The sequence below is a fragment of the Daldinia vernicosa genome (genome assembly GCF_022497035.1).
Source record: "Daldinia vernicosa strain CBS 139.73 unplaced genomic scaffold F5Y00scaffold_40, whole genome shotgun sequence".
In the NCBI taxonomy this organism is placed as follows: domain Eukaryota; kingdom Fungi; phylum Ascomycota; class Sordariomycetes; order Xylariales; family Hypoxylaceae; genus Daldinia; species Daldinia vernicosa.
In genome coordinates, this window is record NW_025953956.1 from 67,522 (window position 1) to 81,459 (window position 13,938).

The 13,938-nt window shown below is 47.4% G+C and overlaps 4 protein-coding genes across 4 annotated transcripts; 3 read left to right on the plus strand and 1 right to left on the minus strand.

The window, feature by feature from the left end:
- Positions 1-140: 140 nt before the first annotated feature.
- On the plus strand, positions 141-2,347 carry F5Y00DRAFT_136952 (FAD/NAD(P)-binding domain-containing protein). The gene is made up of 2 exons (XM_048004310.1): positions 141-993; positions 1,047-2,347. Exons 1-2 carry the CDS (start codon positions 357-359, stop codon positions 2,291-2,293), a joined length of 1,884 nt encoding a protein of 627 aa, XP_047862702.1. The 5' UTR covers positions 141-356; the 3' UTR covers positions 2,294-2,347.
- Positions 2,348-2,741: 394 nt separating this feature from the next.
- Positions 2,742-7,935, plus strand: F5Y00DRAFT_242996 (P-loop containing nucleoside triphosphate hydrolase protein). Its single transcript, XM_048008607.1, has 13 exons — positions 2,742-2,960; positions 3,019-3,547; positions 3,608-3,834; positions 3,889-4,168; positions 4,222-5,174; positions 5,222-5,384; positions 5,438-5,683; positions 5,737-5,935; positions 6,012-6,083; positions 6,133-6,183; positions 6,237-6,301; positions 6,354-7,053; positions 7,110-7,935. The coding sequence occupies exons 1-13, from the start codon at positions 2,811-2,813 to the stop codon at positions 7,810-7,812; spliced, it is 4,338 nt and encodes a 1,445-aa protein (XP_047862703.1). The 5' UTR covers positions 2,742-2,810; the 3' UTR covers positions 7,813-7,935.
- Positions 7,936-8,038: 103 nt separating this feature from the next.
- Positions 8,039-8,957, minus strand: F5Y00DRAFT_264187 (uncharacterized protein; the record flags this gene model as incomplete). Its single annotated transcript, XM_048011609.1, has 2 exons — positions 8,039-8,422; positions 8,520-8,957. The coding sequence occupies 2 exons, from the start codon at positions 8,955-8,957 to the stop codon at positions 8,039-8,041; spliced, it is 822 nt and encodes a 273-aa protein (XP_047862704.1).
- Positions 8,958-11,900: 2,943 nt separating this feature from the next.
- Positions 11,901-13,784, plus strand: F5Y00DRAFT_254385 (tannase and feruloyl esterase; the record flags this gene model as incomplete). The annotated part of the gene is made up of 3 exons (XM_048010160.1): positions 11,901-12,507; positions 12,628-13,242; positions 13,327-13,784. The coding sequence occupies 3 exons, from the start codon at positions 11,901-11,903 to the stop codon at positions 13,782-13,784; spliced, it is 1,680 nt and encodes a 559-aa protein (XP_047862705.1).
- Between the last annotated feature and the right edge of the window lie 154 nt (positions 13,785-13,938).

Here is a 13,938-nt window from a genome sequence, read left to right on the forward strand (position 1 = left end):
GCCACCTGACTTTCCTCGGGGTATTACATGCGGATAGTATCCTCTCTCGACCATAATCTATCACTTGATGCGGGGGTGATGGACGCTCTCCTCCAGCTCCCCCAGTCTAAGTCCATACCCGATTCGCTAAGCCGTAGCTTCATCTAAAGCGGAATGTTGACGCGAACAATGCCTCATGGATTTACCTCTACCTAGGTAGTTATGTAGTACCGTGACGTGCGGGGTCCTATTACCGTGAAACTGAGGATATCTAGAGCCCCAAATCCTTAGAATTTTCTTCTGTTTCGTCTTAATGATACCAAGCGGCCTTCGATACCTTCACCATCACTTCACCTATTCCATAAACACTTACGACCATGACCACGCCAGATTCCCTCCCGTCAAGCCAGCGTCTAGTACCCGGTTCTGTAGATCTTCCTCTTGCACCATGGCCGCCGACTATCAAAGCCGAGGGCGTAGATGCAGTCGCAGTGGCTTCCAAGATCGTAAACTCCTTCAATGAGTTGCTTTCGAAAAAGGACCACAAAGGCCTTGCAAACCTCTTTCTAGAAAGCAGCTATTGGAAGGATCACCTTGGCTTGACCTGGGATTTCCATACTCTAAAGGGAAAAGACAAGATTACATCGTTCTTAGACAAGGGCCATCACTTAAAAGATATCCAAATCGACAGGGAGCGTCCGGCTAAGAATAATGGCCCAGAAATAATCCCATTCCGGGCTGACGGGTCGGTCCCCGGCGTACAATTCTTCCTACGGTCCGGTACCGAGCATGGTTTCGGTGCCGGGTTTGCCCGTCTCCTCCAAGAAAACGGCGAATGGAAATTTTGGACGCTTTACACCACCATGCACGAGTTCTATAGCCACCCGGAGCCTCTCGGTCCCTTACGACCAAATGGTGCCTCGCATGGCGCTAACACCGAGAGAAAAAACTGGCTCGAAAGAAGGCAAGATGAGATAAACTTCGTGCACGGCGACCCTGACGTACTTATAATTGGTAAGCTTACATTGTTCCGAACATAACTCGTAATATCGACTTACATAAATCAGGTTGCGGACAAGCCGGGCTCTCCTTACAAGCCCGACTAAAGATGATAAATGTCCCAACCCTCGCAATCGATGTGTGCGATAATGTTGGTGACAATTGGAGGAATAGATACCAGCACCTTGTCCTCCACGACGCAATATGGTACGACCATATGCCGTATATAAAATTCCCAGACTTCTGGCCCATATTCACCCCCAAGGATAAACTAGCCCAATTTCTACAGTCGTACGCTGAGCAGCTCGAGCTCAACGTGTGGAATAACACGAGTCTTGAGTATAGTAGCTGGGACGAAGAAAAGAAGCAGTGGGTTGCAGTTGTCAAGCGGAAGAAGAAGGACGGAACCGTGGAAGTCCGTGTACTGCATCCGAAGCACATTGTCCAAAGCACTGGTCACTCTGGGAAGAAAAATGCTCCAGCCTTTAAAGGTATGGAAAGCTTCAAGGGCGATGTGCTCTGTCATTCATCGGAATTCAAAGGCGCCAAGAGGAACGCCAAAGGAAGGAAAGCAGTTGTGATTGGTGCTTGCAACTCGGCGCTCGATATTTCCCAAGATTTCTACGAGAATGGGTACGACGTGACCATCATCCAGCGGTCGTCGACGACCGTCATGAGCGTGCAGGCGGTATTAGATCTATTACTTAGACCCGGATATTACGAAGGTGGCCCTCCAACAGAGGAGGCCGATATTCTTTCGTGGGGAAAGCCAGGAGAGGTCTACAAGGCAGGCCAGGCCGACGTTAACGAGCTGCAACAAGTAGTTGACAAGGACCTCCTCGACGGTCTCAATAAGGCGGGCTTTAAGACCGACCGCGGTCCGATGAACTGCGGGTTATGGATCAAGTATCTGCAGCGCGGCGGGGGCTACTATATCGACGTGGGCGCCTCGCAGCTCATCATCGACGGCAAGGTGAAGGTGAAGCACGGCGTTGGTATCAGCGAGATTCTACCTCACGGCGTTAAGCTCGACGACGGGACTGAGCTAGAAGCAGACGAAATTGTCTGCGCGACGGGATACCAGAACATGAGAACGGCTACTGAAGTCATCTTCGGAGAGGAGGTCGCTAGTAAGGTACCCAACGTGTTTGGCTACGATGAAGAGGGTGAGATGAGAGTCATGTGGCGACCTAGTGGTCATCCGGGCCTCTGGCTTCATGGAGGCAATCTCGCCCTGTGTCGATACTTCTCCAAACTCGTCGCCGTCCAGATTAAGGCACAGCTAGAAGGGCTATCTAAGCCGTCGCAGGCCTAGGATGGCATACAATGTGTACCTAATGTATACCTACCTAATATATATGTAAATTGGCTTCTATGCAGAAAATTCCGGTAGAATATGTAATCGGAATATTGAGGCACTGTATCAATATTGATGTGATATTGTTGACTGGGCTGTGCCGGATAATATGTATAGGTAGGTACCTACCTACAGAGAACCTAAGTGAAGCTATCACCACCTCAACTTCGATATGAGAGCACATAATAAGTGGGCTACGGATCCACTTGTAGCATCTTGTAAGACTAGCTTGCTGCACCTTTGAGCCAATCATCATGCTATTTGAGGCGTGATCATGTCCCGTTTGGGAAGAAGCATGATGCTGTTGAATACGTGGGAAGGTCAAGGGCGTTCGAATACGAGAGCACTGGCCCCTGGTAATCGATTGCGTGATTCAATTGGCCAGGGCACGTATTAACATTGCTGACGGATTTCTTAAATGCTACAACATCACATCACGATTTTACTTATCCGAAAGTGATTTCCATCTTCAACGATGGCTCTCTTCGAGAGCGCTAAGTATGCGAACGCTAGCTGCTCGATGCTACTTTCAATTTTGTTCTTGTCCTTGGCGCTCCTCCGCGTATGGAGTTTGCGCCGAGCTCCTGTCGTTGTTATCTCCGGCTTCCTAGGACGGGTGAAGATGGTGGGTGAAGATAAGCACTACAACCAGCATAGCATCTATAGACTGACATCCATGGTAGCTTCTGTTCAGTCTTCTCATTTTATCGAGCATAGGGCGTTTTGTTGCATTGGGGGATTTGACGCCTAATAGCAGCTACGTCCGTGTCTCTCAGGGTCTAGAGGTTACTGCGGTTCTCGTGCTCAGTGTTTTGTCATTGATTGAACATTGGCGAAGTATTCAACCATCCGGAATAATCACTCTATATCTTACCGCGTGTATTATTCGGGATGTCCTTGAGGTATCTAGGAAGTCCCAAGGGCAGCGTAGTTGGCTTATGCAAGACCCAATTCTCGCGCAGATAACTCTAGAGGCTGCTCTACTTGCGACCGAAAACCTCCAAAAGGAACTAACGAAAGAGTACTCGGGGCATTATGTATCGTCCGAGGAAAAATCTGGCTTTTTTGGCAGGATATTCTTTTGGTGGATCAATCCAGTTCTCGTGGAAGGATATCAAAATGTCCTTCTAAACACTAGTTTGCCTTCTATCGACACGAAGTTGCTATCGAAGCCCATTCGTACTGCAGCAATACGCGCATGGGAGCAAAGATGTACGTGCTTTGGTTTATATCAAAAGCCAACTACTGGCTAATTCTAAGGCGACTACATAGTAAGACCCGAGAGCAGGATGACACTCCCAAAAGTATTATTCGTGTCTCTTAAAAGGCCATTCTTGTTGGCCATACCACCGCGACTCTTCCTCACTTTATTCCGATATTCGCAACCAATTATCATCCGTCAAAGTATCCAATACGTTACCAGCAATAAGCCGTCAAATCAGACATGGACTGCGCACAGTCTTATTACGGCTGCAGTTGTCGTCTACGTCGGCCTAGCTGTAAGCCTCCGCAAAAGTGATGAGATGGTCAACTACCTCTAAGCCTATAATTAGATTTCTACTACGGTTTATCAGAGCCACCTCAATAAACTGAGAGTAATGATACGGGCCGCTCTCATAGCGTTGATTCACGATAAAACTATGAACTCCTACGCCGAAAGTGTGAGCGAGGGCAAGGTCTTGACGCTTACAAGTACTGACGTGGATAACCTCGACACAATTGGCGAAATGTTCCATGAAACTTGGGGACAGATTTTCGAAGTTGCCATTGGGATCGCGATGCTATCTTGGGAAGTCGGTTGGGTGTCCCCCGTGCCCCTTTTTATCATTTTCCGTAAGTCGAAGTCACTTCACCTATCCTTCCTAATCACTAAAAAGTACCTCCAGTATGTTCTCGTGTTAGTCAGTATGTCGCTAGAAACCTACGATCGAGGCAAGGTGGATGGAATGAGGCGACGCAGAACCGCATTTCTATGACAAGTGCCGCTATCAGTGCCATTAAGAACGTCAAGATGCTTGGCCTGCAAGACGTGATATCGGAACGCATCCAAGGACTTCGACAAACTGAGCTTTACATGGCAAGCAGAGTACGGTGGATGATGGTTGCTTATAACGCATCCGCAAATGCTAATGGGATGTTTGCGCCGGTTATCACCCTTGTACTCTACGCCATCCTAGCCAAGTTAAGAGGCGATCAACTAGACACCGAGACTGCATTCACAACTATTGCCATTCTAAGTATGGTGACGCATCCGGCTAACATGGTTATGACTATCGTGCCTAGGGTAATTGCATCTTTTTCTAGTTTTGAGAGAATTCAAAGCTTCCTTCTTGAACCTTCTCGCCAGGATTACAGGATTGAAATTGTCAACTCACAAGCGACCCCTAGATTGAATAACTCTCGAGATGACGATTTCCATCCCGCTTCACATCCATCTTTCAGTGTAGTAGGGGTTTCTGTTGGGGGATCTCGCTCAGTTCTCAGCGGTATTAATCTGACCGTGCAGAAAGGGTCTATTGTCATTTGTTCCGGTGCAACAGCTGCCGGGAAGACAACCTTAGTCCGTGCTCTCCTAGGCGAGACCCCTTCGGTCGGAACTATTGCAGTGTCCTCCAAATGTATTGGTTACTGCTCTCAGCTACCGTGGCTACCAAATGGGACTGTTAAGCAAGTCATAACTGGGTTTGAGGATTGTTCTTCTGTTGCCGACGCAAGATGGTATGAGACAGTGATTGCTGCTTGCTGTCTGTCGAAAGACATCGGGGCGCTTCCGAGTGGGGACGAAACCATCGTAGGGAGTCGAGGGGCTAATCTCTCAGGGGGTCAACGCCAGCGCCTAGTAAGTGTTCCCCTCCTTTATAAACGCCATATTCTAACATTATATAGGCCCTTGCGCGTGCAATCTTCTCCCGGTCGGAGATTCTTGTTTTAGATGATCCATTTAGTGCCCTAGATGGAAGTACCGAGCATCAAATCATCGAAAACTTATTCGGGTCGGACGGTCTCCTTAGAAAACTTGAAATAACGGTGATCTGGGTTAGCAACTCTAGTAAGTACTCCCTAGACGCCAATTCTTACCAATACCCTAACAATTTGGCGAAGCCCAGCACTTCCGTTTGGCAGATGAGGTTGTCATCCTTGAAGGTGGGCGCATTAAGGAGCAAGGCAAATGGAATGAGCTACTCTCTCGAGATCCTCAAGTATTGAAAATAGTCCTAAACGAAGATAACATACATGAGAACAAGAATACCCCTGTGGACAATCCCAATCCCATTTCCCGGCAGCAGCGATCATACAAGGACATTGCTATTGATTCGAAACGGAAAACAGGTGACTCGGCGCTCTATAGTAAGTTCAAAAACGACGCCTAGATGAGACAAGACGTATCTAATAGACTGTAGGCTACTATTTAAAAGCAGCCGGAATAGGGAACTTCGCGTTCATGGTAACCTGCACGGCGTCTTGCTCCTTTTTTGTCACTTTCCCCCAGTATTGGTTAAAACTGTGGACGGATTCGAGATCAAGCAATGAGTGGATCTTTATTGGAGGATATATTGCCCTATACCTCATCGCTTGGATCTCTACTAATGGAATTATGTGGTTCGTTGAGCTGCCTTATGAGTACCTAAGGTACCTAATACATAAAGTGACGAGCTGGGGCTAATATGACCCTTAGGTCTACCATCATACTTGTTGCTCCTCATTCGGGACTTGTCTTACACTCGAAGCTTCTCAGAATAATTACTCGGTAACGTGTACCGTCCCCCAAAGGCGGTCAAGACACTAACATATACTAGTGCACCTTTGCTATACTTCTCGAAGACCGACAGCGGGTCAATCTTGAACCGGTATGTACTACTTTTGACATAGTTATTAGCAACAAGAGATTGACAAGCCCTAGATTCAGTCAAGATATTCAGCTTGTTGATAAGCAACTCGCTTCTGCTTTATCATCACTATTCGTTCGTAAGTTGAATCCGCGTCTCAACTGTAAGATGGACCGCTAATCCCATCATAGAGATATTCAAGCTTCTTACTCAGGTTATCTTGCTATTTGTCGTCCAAAAGCTGCTAACACTCACGCTGCCAATATGCCTTATTACTGTCTACCTCGTACAGAAAATATATCTTCGGACATCACGCCAACTACGGCTCCTAGAGCTCGAATCAAGGTCTGCTGTTTTAATAGACTTTTTGGAGGCGGTGGAAGGATTGCCTACAATACGTGCATTTGCAGGCCAATCCAGGGCGGAGAATAAACATCTAAAGAATCTAGACGAATCGCAGAAGCCATTTTACCTTCTTCTATGCCTTCAGTGCTGGCTCAGGATTGTTCTCGACCTACTCGTTGCGGGGATAGCCGTCGGGGTCATCACCCTTGCTGTCGCTCTCCGGGATACCACTTCGGGTGGCCAAGTCGGTGTTGCCCTGAACATTGTACTGATCGCTAACACTACGCTTCTCCGACTTGTTGAATCGTGGACTAATCTGGAAATATCTCTTGGAGCCATCGCTAGGATCAAGACACTGGAAGAGGAAGTGTCCCCCGAGGATCAGCCATGCGAAACCAAGATACCTCCGGAGACATGGCCGTCTTCCGGCCCCGTCGAGATTCAAGCTCTTACAGCTGCTTATAACGAGGAAACCACGGCGCTTAAAGATGTATCGCTACAGATTAGGCCTGGGCAAAAAGTGGTTGTGTGCGGCCGAACTGGGAGGTAAGTACTCGTACATGTACATCTCAGGCGTTGCGTGCTGACTTCGTCTCTCGTAGTGGTAAGAGCTCTTTACTGCTCGCTCTTCTTAAGTTATTAGATACGAAATCGGGTTCAATTATAGTTGATGGCATAAACATTGGCCAAGTGCCTCGTTCGGCAATACGAGAACGCTGCTTTGTGACGGTACCTCAAGAGCCCCTGCTTCTCAATCAGCAAACCCTTCGATTCAATGTGGACCCAACAGAGACTCTTTCCAACGATACTATAACTGAAGCTCTCTCCAAAACGCGCTTATGGCACCATTTCAATTCTACCCCGAGCACTGACAGATTGCACGACACTCACTCGAGCGCTCATCCGATCCTAGATCAAACACTCGCATCGCTCCCGTCACTTTCGGTCGGGCAGGGACAGCTACTAGCTCTAGCACGTGCGCTACTACAGGTATACACCATAAATACATCGGGTGCAAAACCGATAATTTTACTCGATGAGGCTACTTCATCCCTTGACTCGTCAACTGAGAAGCTGATACTCGATATTGTCCACGAAGAGCTCACCTGCAACGGCTATACTGTAATCATGGTTGCGCATAGAGTAGGTGCAGCCGTGGCTCACCTGAGGAAAGGGGTAGATGTTGTGGTCTGGATGAAGGATGGAAGGATTGAGAAGATAGGGGATGCAGATGAGATCGCGAACATAATAGCGCAAGCCATTACTCCCGATGCCCTTGGTGAAGGGGGTGAGGAGAGCAAGTAATGAGAAGTAGATAATTGGAAGATATACGGTAGAAGTCAACCCAGTCTCCCTAAATACGAATGCTAACAGACGTCGCGTTACTGAGATTTCTGAAGGTATTGGGACAGTATCTGGTTGCACGGGGCAATTAAAGACATTTAGATAACCTAGCCGATGCGCTGGAAGGAGACGCTTATTATATGAAATACCCAGGATACCTATTGGCTTCTCCATTCTAGAATATAACCTAGAATGGCACACCTGGTCCACGACGTAGCGCTCGCGAGACCGTCCGCGATGTCTCGTTATTTGTGTTGTACGTACAGACCGACCAGTCATCGATCCGCGTCTGGCCCCATGCGTTCTTAGCTGATCGGTCGGGGTAGCATTCTTCCCATACCAGTCCGAAGTCCAAGGTCAAACCACGGGTTAGAACACCAGTGCCTTTGCCACTCTTGTCGCTTGTAGTCGCGCCAATATTGAACGAGAGCTTCGTCTTAACGTCGCCCGAGCCCTCGCCGCCATCCATACACGTTGACCACTCTAAGTTGGAACTGTTACCACCGCTCACTTCGAAGTTGTCATCGAAGTTCCCTTCGCCTCCAACAGCTGCCTTGGCGGTGTTGTCAATCTATAAGATCGTTAGTAACTTTACATACTGACCAGCTTGAGAGGTTCAAGGAGCTAGGAATAGGTAGGTGTATGAGGCAGGCGATGAGCAAACTCACCATGGTAGACATAGATACGTTCCAGATGTCAGGCGGTGCTCTTCCAGGGTTGAGCTTCCGATTCTCGTATCTGAAAACTGTACTGGATTTCAACTGGTACAGCTGGACACCATCCGTCGCATTGAGGTGTCCTCTATAAGTCACGTCTCGGATCGCGAAACGGTACTTGTACCACCACGAGGTTAACTCTACAGTGAACTGACAGCCAGCATATTCATCCGTTCTGCCATGTCCTTCCGTGCCAAATGCCATACCAGGAAGATCCAGCCTGAGGCTATCTGGGAGAAATGTGATGTTCATGCTCTGTCCAGGGGCGCATTGAGAAGGAGTTTCCGATACAATTCCGAGAACAAGCGGGAACTGCGGAGGCGGCGGGTCTCCTTCCGCAAGGGCAGATATCGCCAGAGAAATACCCGCGATGAAGCTTGTGGCCTTCATGATGAAATTTCTTTGGTGGTTGAAGCTTCTCCTGGTTCCGTTGATAGACAGCGGAGGGGTAAAATAGCAAACCGACTGCAAAACATGAGATGCAACCGTGGGCATAGGGTAGGTAGTATTTATAGATAACGCCGTAGAGCCTCCAAATGCGTCTTAAAAGATAGCCTCCGCCGGGATGATCCTGAGTTGCATCTTGCCATTTCATTTATCCCAAATGCCTGCAGTCTTCCGGTCGCCAACCTTCTGGAACCGGATAATTGGCGTCAAGGATACCGGGAAAAGGAAAAATTCAATGGCTATCCTATTCGTCAGCGATAAGATCTCCCGCGAAGATCAATGCTTAGCTGTGCGTCAATTGCCGGAAGTGACGTTCGATATACCTAAATGCGTCCTAAATGTGTCCTTACGGATACATGAGCAGGAGGACGTAGCAGTCGATCGCCAGTGGGACCTGCAAGTCACACAGACGCCTAGAACTTTTGCTATATAGCCGACCCTGAAGCCCTCTTAACCTCGAGATCATTTGTTTCGGTCTCACTTGAGCTATTAGTAGAATCAGATGTGGTCTGGACTTTACTTCACGAGGTCTTCCGGTTAAACAGAATCTCTTACAAATCTGGTGCACTCATTTTCAGGATACGAGGCCTAATAATGGCCTGATATCGCTATGGTGGCGGCTGTGGGCTCTGGGGAATTGCTACCTGTCTGTTCCTATAGTCGTGACTCGTGTGGAGGAGGTAGGTAGTTGATAGATGCTACAAATTGAAGTTTGGTCTTTTGCGTCCGTCTTAAGCAGTAAACGAAAGCGAGCTTATGAACCGACATGCCATTAAGTACACGTCCATATAGTCTGATAGTAGACTTTGTGTATGTGGGCACCGTTCCTGTGAAGGATAAGTTACCTAGGTAGGTACCTAAGGTATGTTAGAACATAACCACGTAGTATAGAGTAATAGACGTAGTTTAGCTGAGGTATTGATATGTACCATTATAGGCCAATATTGCTTTAGGAATACAAGAAATGCATAGGTAGAACGATAGTTTATAAATATATTTCAAAACTTGTTTATATAACATGTATAAAATCAGAAGTATAATACGTCGTAGATACCTGGTACTTAACGATTGAAATTTCCAGCAATGTGTATTTCAGTGTGCTAATGACATCTTGAAATATGATCACGACTCACTTTCTTCAAGAGATATACCTTATTAGCTTGCTCCGAACATGTGGAAACATAGGATTGAATTATAAAGCTATACTAAATGAAGTCCTAGAGGAACATTTTAATCAAGACTATAGTAAATCGACCTGTCAGTCTGCACCTATTACCACCGAACGCTAGGTACCTATGTAAGTCCCACAACCCACTAGCGCCACGCTTTAATTAAAAGAAACGGCCTACTAGATAGTCTCAACCAATGAGAATATAACATGGCTACTAAAAAGGCAAACATTTGCATACACTAGGTACAAAGAGGTAGGTTTGAATGATGGTGGATGTTTAAAATTTGAAAATACCTCTTAAGTGCAAGTGAAGAGGATACTTCATTTTGACGTATTTTGGACTGGTTTGGTAGTCTTTTAGGTAATTTTGGACGTTTCATTAAAGCGCGGTGTCCGAGGGGCGCGAGATGCGAAGCCAATCCCCCGTTAAGTTTTAAGTTTGGTGCATGGAAACTTGTCATGTTATAATGCCTGCATCATGATTCACATGTTGGGGTAATTCGTACGAATCCGTAAGAGGTATGTATGTATGTAGTAAGACGTGCTGCTTGGAAGAAGGTCAGATTCGGCAGTTACTCAGTCACTCGATCCTATTCTAGTAACGTAGCGAGTAAGACACATCGCTTTAGGTAACGCCTTGAGTCATTTAATTCATAATAATCCCGAGTTTCTGTTCTCCGGTGCGCGGCAAGTCTATGCACCCCAGGTCCCAGGATACCACGAGGACATGCATTGCGGGACGGTGCGGAGAAAGGCTGTGCATCATCAAGAAATCTCCAATTCTCCGGATTGGATCTTAGTAGTAGGTAGGGTTACATGGTATAATGTGCTTGTTCGCATTATAATACAACTGTTTCCAACAAAGCAAAGGACTACTCTGCGCCCCGTGGGGATTCCTTCACATACATTAGTAGTCGGCAGTACTATTACTGGACCTTATGAAACTAAGCCCAGGCCGAACAGCCGAGCTTCTTAAAATAAGTCTTACATAGTAATAAGGTAGCCACAGTATTCAGCCAGCCCCTGGTTCTTCTAGACGAATCGATGACTTAGTTTAGCTTCATGGCAGAAAAATGAGAACGTCTCGTGCCAGAAGCCTCTCATCTTCCCGTCCCGAGAACACGCCCGAATCCAGTAGGTAGATATCAAACTACCAAGATGATTGATTTCTTTGACGTCATATTCGTCGCTCTTGGTTGTGTAATGAGAGACATTGTTAAAAAAAAAGATGTCAGCAAAAGACCGAGACATGCTAAAGAATGTTCTCACGCAAAAACCGCGTTAGGCCTTACATACCTAAGGTATCTAGAGCACTTCTGATTGGCCCCCTACACTAAAAGAGGTAGTGTATTGTTATCCATAACTTGTCCTAGAATTACCCTGCGTATAGCATCTGCGTATAGCAAGCCGTGTTGGAGCCAAGCACATAACTCGATGCTTACCACTGCGGCTTGAGCAGGCGAGTAGGTCAAGTGTTCAATATTTCCAATAGCCCCCTACGTCAATGTAGCCTGGGCGAATAATACGATATGTAGCTTATACGAGGGGGAACTATAAGCTTACAAAGAAATGTGCACATAGGCCTTGTCATAGCCCTCGGGTGTTTCAACATCTGTGACCTGCCGGCTGACCTATAAGTATCTGTAAGCTGCTGCCAACTATATTGAGTTATTGATCATCGGCAAGGCTACTTGAATTTTACCGCATTTATCCAAATGGCTACTATAATAGTTCCAGTCCTCTGGGTCCTGTTAAGCTTCTTTGCATATCATGTTAACAGTACGCCGTATGCAAAGCGACCTCGCCAATCTACGGGATGTACCGCAGACTATTTTAATCGGATTGTCCCTTCTGGTATCTCGATCGAGAGCGTCAAAGATGTCACGAGCGGAACTTATACGGAGCGGGGAAATCTGGGCTATCCTACGTTTGCGTCTGGACTTCCGTCGCTCTGCGCGGTTATAGTCAAAAACGAGACGGCAAATTACCGCTTCGGAATGTTCCTTCCAGACACCTGGAATTCGAAACTCCTCGTCATTGGGAGTTATGCGTTCCTCGGCGGCATTAACTGGCTCGACATGGGAGCCGGAGTGCAATATGGCATGGCTACTCTTGCTACCGACACTGGACATAACTCGGGTCCAGGAGATATGACATGGCCAACTACTCAACAGCTTCGAGTCAACTGGGCTTACCAGGCAATGGAGGGTTCTATAACCCTAGGCAAAACACTCATTCAAGCATACTACAACGACAAACAGATCGCGTATTCGTATTATAGCGGATGCTCGACCGGAGGTAGACAAGGCCTCAAACAAATCCGTAAGTAGCACCAGCAATTATCCTACCCCTATCTATTTTCCCTTATTTTGGGGATATCTATTCCCACATATATATATAGTCTACTTGTGGAGAGGAATATTTGCTTACTTATTGCCTTAGAAAGAGACCCTGAAATGTTTGATGGAGCCTTGATTGGGGCACCAGCATGGGATACCAAGAATTTGATGCCTTGGATTTCTAGGTTAGCGATGTGGAATCTCCCGGAAGATGCCGACGGTAGCATTAGTGACCAGAGCCTCTTTTCGCGGCTCCAAGCAGAGGTATTGAAGCAGTGCGACCCTCTGGATGGCGTGCAAGATGGGATTGTTAGTTCGCTCTCGGCATGCAGAGAACAGTTTGATATTGCCCGGATTAGCTGCGATGTATCGACGGATAAGAAGGGCTGTTGGACTCGGGCACAGATAGAAACGGCGCAGAAGATGTACAGCGACTACATCATCGAGAGCGGAGAGCTCGTTTACAAAGGGCTAGACTACAGTTCCGAGGCGGAATGGGGGACGTTCCTGATGCCGGCCAACCCAAATGACTCTAATAACGTCAGAAGGGGCTTCGATGCGCAGTACGAGCGAACGTTCATGAACTATGGGAATGACTGGCAGATCACTTCATATAACGACAGCGTCGTAGATGATGCTAGAGCTCGTGATAAGAAATCGGTGCAAGCCTCTGCAGATCAATTCGACCTCGGCAGCTTTCGAGGCAAAGGTAAAATCAGTATGTATGATCCAGAGAACTGACCCCTCCCCCTTTTCCGACATACTTCGATTGTATAGAGGCGAGCTGACTTTTGTAACGTAGTCATGTACGGGGGGCTCGCAGATGCCACCGTGCCAGTGCAACACACTACTCTGTACTACGACCGGACGGTAGAAGCTATGGGAAGCGTTGACGATTTCTTCCGATACTTCCAGATTCCAGGCATGGGGCACTGCTGGGCTGCCCCGGGTAGTCCTAATTTCAACGTTCCGTGGATGATCGCCGGCGCAGGCCAGGCAGCGCAGGTACCACCTTACAATGCTGGATCTTCGGTCCCCGGCTACAAGGACAAGGAGCATGACGCCTTGCTGGCGTTGATGGACTGGGTCGAGAACGGCAATGCGGTGTCCCAAATCATCGCGACGGGATTCAACTTCTCGGATTCAAATATGCAGGCGGTAGTGATGCATAGACAGCGTCCTCTTTGCGCGTTTCCACGAACAGCGAAATACGACGGCCAAGGTCTTCAGAACGATGCTTCTAGTTGGCGGTGCACATGAACTTTCACAGATGTGAATAGATGCACCACTATATAAGCGGTACCATATCATCCTCTTACAAGCAAGCTGTAGGAATGATGGTAGCTATGTAGCACTTGCGGAATATGTACTTGATAGTTTCGTGATAGAGGACACAAGAATATGTACACACGTA

Bases quoted from the DNA above. Each gene is read 5' to 3' on its own strand.
- F5Y00DRAFT_136952 (XM_048004310.1), top strand. From the start codon at position 357: ATGACCACGCCAGATTCCCTCCCGTCAAGCCAGCGTCTAGTACCCGGT. The intron at 994-1,046 runs GTAAGCTTACAT...TACATAAATCAG, and splicing joins CCCTGACGTACTTATAATTG to GTTGCGGACAAGCCGGGCTC.
- F5Y00DRAFT_242996 (XM_048008607.1), top strand. From the start codon at position 2,811: ATGGCTCTCTTCGAGAGCGCTAAGTATGCGAACGCTAGCTGCTCGATG. The intron at 5,684-5,736 runs GTAAGTTCAAAA...AATAGACTGTAG, and splicing joins AGGTGACTCGGCGCTCTATA to GCTACTATTTAAAAGCAGCC. The intron at 7,054-7,109 runs GTAAGTACTCGT...CGTCTCTCGTAG, and splicing joins GTGTGCGGCCGAACTGGGAG to TGGTAAGAGCTCTTTACTGC.